The 9,237-nt window shown below is 44.4% G+C and overlaps 1 protein-coding gene across 1 annotated transcript in view; it reads left to right on the top strand.

The window, feature by feature from the left end:
• The window catches only part of LOC125177860 (pollen-specific leucine-rich repeat extensin-like protein 2), a 17,496-nt gene extending 8,911 nt beyond the window's left edge, over positions 1-8,585 (top strand). The window contains exon 2 of the mRNA XM_047880387.1: positions 6,658-8,585. Within this exon, the coding sequence (XP_047736343.1) occupies positions 6,658-7,770 (1,113 nt within the window). The 3' untranslated portion in view covers positions 7,771-8,585. The remainder of the gene's footprint in view (positions 1-6,657) is intronic.
• Positions 8,586-9,237: the final 652 nt, after the last annotated feature.

Below are 9,237 nucleotides of genomic sequence, written 5' to 3'. Positions count from 1 at the left end.
GTAAAGAGCAGCCTGCACTGCGCTTGTCAGGTGACAAGTGTTGGGTAAAGAGCAGCCTGCACTGCGCTTGTCAGGTGACAAGTGTTGTGTAAAGAGCAGCCTGCACTGCGCTTGTCAGGTGACAAGTGTTGGGTAAAGAGCAGCCTGCACTGCGCTTGTCAGGTGACAAGTGTTGGGTAAAGAGCAGCCTGCACTGCACTTGTCAGGTGACAAGTGTTGTGTAAAGAGCGGCCTTCACTGCGCTTGTCAGGTGACAAGTGTTGAGTAAAGAGCAGCCTGCACTGCGCTTGTCAGATGACAAGTGTTGTCTAAAGAGCAACCTGCACTGCGCTTGTCAGGTGACAAGTGTTGGTAAAGAGCAGCCTGCACTGCGCTTGTCAGGTGACAAGTGTTAGATATAGAGCAGCCTGCACTGCGCTTGTCAGGTGACAAGTGTTGAGTAAAGAGCAGCCTGCACTGCGCTTGTCAGGTGGCAAGTGTTGGATAAAGAGCAGCTTGCACTGCGCTTGTCAGGTGACAAGTGTTGGATAAAGAGCAGCCTGCACTGCGCTTGTCAGGTGGCAAGTGTTGTGTAAAGAGCAGCCTGCACTGCGCTTGTCAGGTGACAAGTGTTGGGTAAAGAGCAGCCTGCACTGCGCTTGTCAGGTGACAAGTGTTGTGTAAAGAGCGGCCTTCACTGCGCTTGTCAGGTGACAAGTGTTGAGTAAAGAGCAGCCTGCACTGCGCTTGTCAGGTGACAAGTGTTGTCTAAAGAGCAACCTGCACTGCGCTTGTCAGGTGACAAGTGTTGGTAAAGAGCAGCCTGCACCGCGCTTGTCAGGTGATAAGTGTTGGTAAAGAGCAGCCTACTCTGCGCTTGTCAGGTGACAAGTGTTGGTAAAGAGCAGCCTGCACTGCGCTTGTCAGGTGACAAGTGTTGGGTAAAGAGCAGCCTACACTACGGTTGTGAGGTGACAAGTGTCCTTGTTTGTGGGTCGCCCTGACCCAGTTTCGGGTGTCAATATTTGGACAGTACGACTCATTCATTTTAATGAGTGTATAACTGCAGGCTGAAGTGTCCACCGTTACTTTCAAACAGCACCGCCCCTTTCAAGTGCTCTATAAATCCCACGTAATTATTCATAAAACTTTAAAAGGTATGGGCTTAAGGCCGCCAGATTTAAGCTTAAAGCCGCCGTATTTAAGCTTAAGGCCGCCGTATTTAAGCTTAAGGCCGCCGTATTTAAGCTTAAAGCCGCCGTATTTTTTCATGCTCAACCCTGGCGACAACATCGTAACTTCACTGTAACTTTACACTGAGAAAAATTGATGGGTCAAAGTGTCCAAATTGTAACACACTTTCTCCACGTCGCACCGATATGATTTTTTGCCGGACCAGACTAGGTCACCTTGACACCCACCAGAATGAAAAGTGCATCGCTACTTGGACACTAAACTCACTAATTTTTTAGTGTAGTGTATTTTTGCACTCAGAGAAATAAATGTGACTTGGTCTAAATAGCGATGTATTTTATGCCCTGGTGTGTGTCATTCTGACCCATTTAGGACTTGGAATTAAGTGCTAGGTCCGCTTTCTGCATGTGCTGTGGGTGAGAAAATGTGTCACTATTTGGACAATGTGATCCATTGATTTATTTGAGAGCGCGTCAATACTGCTGTCACTGCTGCTGCTGTCACTGCTGCTGCTGTCACTGCTGTTGCTGTCACTGCTGCTGCTGTCACTGCTGCTGCTGTCACTGCTGCTGCTGTCACTGCTGCTGCTGTCACTGCTGCTGCTGTCACTGCTGCTGCTGTCACTGCTGCTGCTGTCACTGCTGCTGCTGTCACTGCTGCTGCTGTCACTGCTGCTGCTGTCACTGCTGCTGCTGTCACTGCTGCTGCTGTCACTGCTGCTGCTGTCACTGCTGCTGCTGTCACTGCTGCTGCTGTCACTGCTGCTGCTGTCACTGCTGCTGCTGTCACTGCTGCTGCTGTCACTGCTGCTGCTGTCACTGCTGCTGCTGTCACTGCTGCTGCTGTCACTGCTGCTGCTGTCACTGCTGCTGCTGTCACTGCTGCTGCTGTCACTGCTGCTGCTGTCACTGCTGCTGCTGTCACTGCTGCTGCTGTCACTGCTGCTGCTGTCACTGCTGCTGCTGTCACTGCTGCTGCTGTCACTGCTGCTGCTGTCACTGCTGCTGCTGTCACTGCTGCTGCTGTCACTGCTGCTGCTGTCACTGCTGCTGCTGTCACTGCTGCTGCTGTCACTGCTGCTGCTGTCACTGCTGCTGCTGTCACTGCTGCTGCTGTCACTGCTGCTGCTGTCACTGCTGCTGCTGTCACTGCTGCTGCTGTCACTGCTGCTGCTGTCACTGCTGCTGCTGTCACTGCTGCTGCTGTCACTGCTGCTGCTGTCACTGCTGCTGCTGTCACTGCTGCTGCTGTCACTGCTGCTGCTGTCACTGCTGCTGCTGTCACTGCTGCTGCTGTCACTGCTGCTGCTGTCACTGCTGCTGCTGTCACTGCTGCTGCTGTCACTGCTGCTGCTGTCACTGCTGCTGCTGTCACTGCTGCTGCTGTCACTGCTGCTGCTGTCACTGCTGCTGCTGTCACTGCTGCTGCTGTCACTGCTGCTGCTGTCACTGCTGCTGCTGTCACTGCTGCTGCTGTCACTGCTGCTGCTGTCACTGCTGCTGCTGTCACTGCTGCTGCTGTCACTGCTGCTGCTGTCACTGCTGCTGCTGTCACTGCTGCTGCTGTCACTGCTGCTGCTGTCACTGCTGCTGCTGTCACTGCTGCTGCTGTCACTGCTGCTGCTGTCACTGCTGCTGCTGTCACTGCTGCTGCTGTCACTGCTGCTGCTGTCACTGCTGCTGCTGTCACTGCTGCTGCTGTCACTGCTGCTGCTGTCACTGCTGCTGCTGTCACTGCTGCTGCTGTCACTGCTGCTGCTGTCACTGCTGCTGCTGTCACTGNCGTGTAACACCGCCGTAACTGCGTGTAACACCGCCGTAACTGCGTGTAACACCGCCGTAACTGCGTGGAATATCGCCGTAACTGCGTGTAACATCGCCGTTACTGCGTGTAACACCGCCGTAACTGCGTTCATCGTCTTTTATTATTAATTAATTAATTAGCTGCTCAGTCATTTCTATCCGTTGAAGACTTCTGGTAGACTATGCATCAGATGAATAATATTAATAATAATTGTATTAATAATTAAATTATTATTTTTAACTGTAATATTAATAATAATTATGATAATAATAATAATAATGGTAACACAACAACTTAAAAGCCAATGAAATAATATTCTCAAATATGATTCAGGTTTATCAACAAAAGAAAATATCAACACACATTAAAATGTACGAAATAAAATATAAAATGGTGAGGGAGAAATTCAAGTTCAATATAACAAATATGAGATCAAGATCGTATGTACAACCAGAATGTAATTTAGATAAATTAACAAACATATTAACTACATAAATTACAACCCTTCATATACATAGTAAAAATCCTATAACTATAATTTTTAGAACAGCATATGCAAATTAATTAACTTTTTGCAGCAAATTCTCACAAAGCATCATTATTGTAAATACATTAAATAAATAAAATTTCTCACGCCTTTTATATCGAGTGTGAAGAATGCAGTGTAAGGAATGCGAGGTCGGCATTCGAGCGCCGCTATGTTCACAGAAATATTCTTGAGCCCCAAGTACAGTCGCACGAAAAAGCGCACGGAAATATTCCTGAGCCTCAAGCACAGCCGCATGCAATAGAAAGACTCGTGCAAAATACGCACAGTGACATGTGTTAGTGACTCATGCGTGGCATTATTATTATTATTATTATTATTATTATTATTATTATTATTATTATTATTATTATTATTATAACTTATATGTTAATAAGATATATTAAAACCCATCATACACAGAGTAAAAATCTCATTACTATGATGAATAATAGCCGTGAAAATATTTAAGAACAGCACCTGCAAATTAATTAACTTATAAGCAGCAAATTCGTACAACACATCATTATTGTACGTACATTCAATAAATAAAGTTTCTCACGCCTTTTCTATCGAGTGAAAAGAATGCAGTGTAAAGAATGCGAGGCCGCTATGTTCACTGAAATATTTATTTAGTACACTGAAATATACGAAAAACGCACTGAAATATTCTTGAGCCCCAAGTACAGTCAGTCGCACGAAAAACGCACGGAAATATTCTCGAGCCTCAAGTACAGCCGCATGAAAAACGCGTTGAAATATTCTTGAGCCTCAAGTACAGCCGCATGAAAAACGCACGGAAATATTCTTGAGCCTTAAGTACAGTCGCACGAAAAACGCACAAAAATATTCTTGAGCCTCAAGTACAGTCGCATGCAATAGAAAGACTCGTACAAAATACGTACAGTGACATGTGTTAGTGACACATGCGTGGCTATGGCACCGCTGGTACATAATCCCTGGAAAATTGAATTAGCCTTATTATTGTCCATGCAAATAGCGACCCATCTTCTTACTCACATCTCGCTCAGAGAGCGGAAGTATATCCTCCAATAAGCCCTTTTTGCCGAGCCAAACTAGGTCAGGATGATCCACGCATGGGGCATAAGGTGCATAGCTATTTTCACAAAGTTTCCACATTTTCGTGAGTGAAACGCTTTACGAACTCATTAAAGCGTCTTGAATCTATTCAGACCCTGTAAGAATTCTTATGCATTTTCTTCGAATTAATTCAGATTCTCTTCAAATCAATTCAAACATACTACGAATTCATATTCTTTATCCAAAATTTCGTCGGCACCTTCTTCAAATTCACCAAAATTCCGCGAATATTTCATGAATTCGTTAACGCCTGCCGTCCTCTAACCGTCCGCCATTCATGGTCCCGGCCACACAATTTCCAGCGCCTGTGGCTATTGAATAATTTTTAGAAATTTTGGCTATTGAATTATTATTCCACCCGAGTCTGAGTTGTATATACATTCCCGGCTGAAATGTGATTTGGAAGGGGTTGTTTTAGGCCATATTGTACACGAATTTTAATGGAAATGTGTAAATACTTGAGAATGTCATCCGTCTTGTTTTTTGGAGGGCCATTTAAAACAAAAAGCAGGAAGAAAATATTTATACATGTGCACAGATTCGTCCAATATATAGACATATAGTTCAAGTCAAGTATATTATTCAAGTCGTCCATTATACAAACATGATTCAACATACCCAACCACCACGACCGCAGCATGAACCCGCTAGGGCAGCGTTGAACAGTTCAAAACGCAACCGCCGCAGGTGACGAATCTTTATTTCCCGACACTTTTTTCTTGCCTCTTTTTTCATGATAGTTTTTCCACTGATTTTTTCAGGGCTGCCTTTTTTTCGTGTCGTGCAATTTGAGCAAACGCCGAGGATCGCCCCAGGGAAGAGCAGAGCTGAGTCTCACGCCGCAATATCGGGCGATGCGATGCGACTTTACTTTTGTTGTTTGCTGCTGCATTTTTTGCTGTGGGTTCACTCTTCAGGAGAAAAAAATGACATCTCATATCAATATTATTCAGAATAAAATTTTTGTTGTTTGCTGCTGCATTATTCGTAGCTGTGGGTTCACTCTTAAGGAGAAAAAAATGTGATTTCTCATATCACTATTACTCAGAGTACAAGTGTTTTCGATGGTGGATTCAGAAACCTTAATTGTTATTCAGAACAGGAGTGTTCTTCATGTTTATTTCATTGGATATCACACTGGTGAAAATTTTCCTTAATTTGCACATTACGGGAAGTTTGTTTTGGCAATTAATTATATTAATTGAAGTTACAATCTGTAAAACACCATTGCTACAGTGCGCGGTGCAGCCGTGCACCGCTGCTACAGTGCGCGGTGTAGCCGTACACCGTTGCTACAGTGCACGGTGTAGCCGTACACCGTTGCTACAGTGCACGGTGTAGCTGTGCACCGCTGCTACAGTGCGCGGTGTAGCTGTGCACCGCTGCTACAGTGCGCGGTGTAGCCGTACACCGTTGCTACAGTGCACGGTGTAGCCGTGCACCGCTGCTACAGTGCGCGGTGTAGCCGTACACCGTTGCTACATTGCACGATGTAGCTGTGCACCGCTGCTACAGTGCGCGGTGCAACAGCACAAACGTAGAAAGATTCTGAGTGGCAATTTATGGACTATTGAGAGCGCCCGGATTGCCACGCGGTGAGCTAAAAATTTCCGCGCAATCAATTTCCATTTTATTCGAATTTCCTTTCCTTCCTTTCCCCCCATCCTCCAATCCTTTTCCCTCCTTTCCCCCAAACTTTTTCTCCAGTTGCGACTAATTTTCTTTTTGAGATTTTTGTTGGTTTTCAAAATTTATCATTTTCTGGTTGGTGTTATTTTCCGGTCAGCCTCGACATTCTTTGAAGAACGTCTTATCTTAAGTCGTGGCTACTCAATTATTTAGGCTATTAGGCCTTGCCTAATTAGGCTATTAGGCCTAGCATAATTTGGGTATTAGGCATAGTCTAATTAGGCTATTAGGCCTAGCCTATTATTATGGCTGATAGGGTAAGCGGCTGAGGTTTCTGCACCGCTGACATACGGGTAAATTTTGTTATTTCAATTCTTAAATTCTATTATTTGAATATTTGTGATTGAATTATTCCTGTTTTCCAGATGGCAGCTCCAGACACACCTGGCAACCGCCCACCTGGTGGGGATGGCCCTCCCCTGCGCCACCCCCACAACTTCAACTCATTCCAGTTCGTGTCACAGTTGATATCGGCAACGCCTCCTTACCTCTTCAACATGACCTCACCTTTCCACGGTAATTTCTTCAGCGACCTCCTGCGTCGCATGGCACCACGGGGCCCAGGTCAGCCTCCTGACGCGGCTCTACAGCAGCACCTGAGGGCGGCGCTGCTTGCCAAAGGATCGCCCCCGTCGATGCCGCATCTTCCTCCGCAACTTGATATTCCCCTGCATCGTTCCCATCCGCTGTACGAAGACAAAGGGCTTAAGAGGTCCCTCTACAGCGACGGTATCGCATCCAGTGACGCGGATTTGGGTATCAAAAGAGCACGGATGGATGATGATCGTATAAGTCGGCCCGCCGAGGCCCTTCAGGCCCCTCTGCTAATGCAGCCTCCTTTCCTGCACTCGCCTGTCCCTCCCCCTCCGGATGTCCTTTCACCGTGGGCTGCTCACGCTTCCCTCTTGCGTCCTCAGGTTCCACTTCCAGCGCATCTCCCTCCTCCACCCATCGATCCATACAGGCTTCTCTTGGACCTGCGTTTGGCTGGGCAGCTAAGGTCCTTTGCCTCAGGACCTCCCAAGGACCTGCCTGTACCTCCACCTCTTCCGCCGTCGTCCAATGGCTCGTCAGTGATGCCTCCTCTGCACTTAGGTCGTCCATCGCCAGTATCTTCGTCACGTACTGCCCATGAGGACACACAACCTTCCAGCACGAGTGTCCTGCGTGGCAGCGACGATCGCATCTCAGCTTTCCATCCTCCAGGACGCGAGGTTCCGGAAACCAGCGACGAAGAAGGAGGAGTGGAGCGTCGGAGCCACAGCAGCAGCAGTGGCTGTAGTAATGCCAGTAAAGAAAGTCTCGGTACTCAGTATATCTTCAGACACCTCACGCAAATTTACCGCAGCATCGACGGCCAGAGGGAGGACGGGTCCAAGCAACCCGACAGCAGCAGCGAGAGGCCGGAATCTCCGGAAGATCGCAAGAAAAATTCCCAGCCTGACGCCAACGAAACTGAAGCAAAGACCACCGAGTAGCCATGCAGAGCCATTGCTTGTAAATCATTTCGTGCAATATCATAATATAATTCACGATATAGTCAATCCCTAAGTCATTCTTCATGACAATAAATCGTTTAGTAAAGTTAAGATCAACCTTAGTAGAATAGAGGGACATAGATGCTGTACATAAACTGCACTTCGTATATGTAATTTGATGGTATGAATGTATAGCATAGGTTGCAGCAGCTATAGTGAATCCGGCATTGCCGATTAAGCCACATTTTGGCTGTTCCAGATAAAGCAGAATCAGAACAGCTAACTTTTGGTTTCAAACCAGCAACTCACTGCTCCAACATTGTTTCCCTTTTTCCTTTAATCGCTTTGCCGCATCTCCAATTTTTACCTAAATTTAAACGATTAGTTCCGGGTTTCAAACCAGCAACTCACTCTTCAATTCGGGTGATCTGCTAATTTTTCCAGTGTAAATGCAGGAATAAAAGTCATGTGAATATGTATATCAGGTAATGAATTCATGATGCAACCTTAGCTGAAGAATTTTTAATCATTTTATATATGTTTTTTCCCCATTCTTATGCAAGACTTTCGACCATTTGCAAATGTATGTTCGGGAAGAAAGAAGTAGGATTGATATTTCGTTTTTCGGAGAATTTATTGAAAAATTTAAATTCGCAACATCTTTAAAATTGTATGACTTTAAGGTCGTAAAACCGTTTTTTTTATATATTTATTACATAATAAAAGAAATTTCCATCATGTCAGGCAATTATAGTAAAACCATCACTATATTAATTAATTCTAAATTTCATCACATTACTTATCATTAGCAAATTTTTCATATTGAAAGAAGAATAATATCAATATTTTCTTTACTGCTTGTTCATTATTACGTTATTATACGTATATTTATTGGTTGACTTCGATATCGAGTCGTCTCATTCGAGAAACTAATTATAAAATAACCGTAATAGTTTTAAAGTTTCCATAACATTCTATTAAATCAATGAATATTATGATAAATATAAGATGTACAAAGTATGAACTAGTCACGTTAATTCATTCTTTACATGAATCGTCATTAATTACAAACAGTCACTCATAGTTTGTTAACAAAAGACAAATAGCGCAATATTTCGAGTGCAATTCAGGTGTTGTCATCATTATATTAATTTATGTTCATTTGTTATATTGATTGATTCAATTTTCGTTGTGTCATTTAAAACAATATGTTCGTCATTGTTTATAAAGGCATGATAGTGCCGTTTCACCCTAGAATTTACGAAAGCGTTTAAAATATCTATAATCAAGGACAGTTGATTAACAATCAGGATCTAACTTATAATGATTGGTTTTATAATTTTGCTTCGCTGAAAATTGTTCAATTATGGCAAGATTTTTAGACAAGTGTCTTTACACTTGAAAATTTATTTTGTAATTAATGTTTCGCAAGAAGGTTCGAATCAATTATAAGCCATCTAAATGTAT

This window comes from Hyalella azteca, unplaced genomic scaffold, assembly GCF_000764305.2.
Source record: "Hyalella azteca isolate HAZT.00-mixed unplaced genomic scaffold, Hazt_2.0.2 contig5365, whole genome shotgun sequence".
NCBI lineage: Eukaryota > Metazoa > Arthropoda > Malacostraca > Amphipoda > Hyalellidae > Hyalella > Hyalella azteca.
This window is presented reverse-complemented; position numbering and strand designations above follow the sequence as displayed.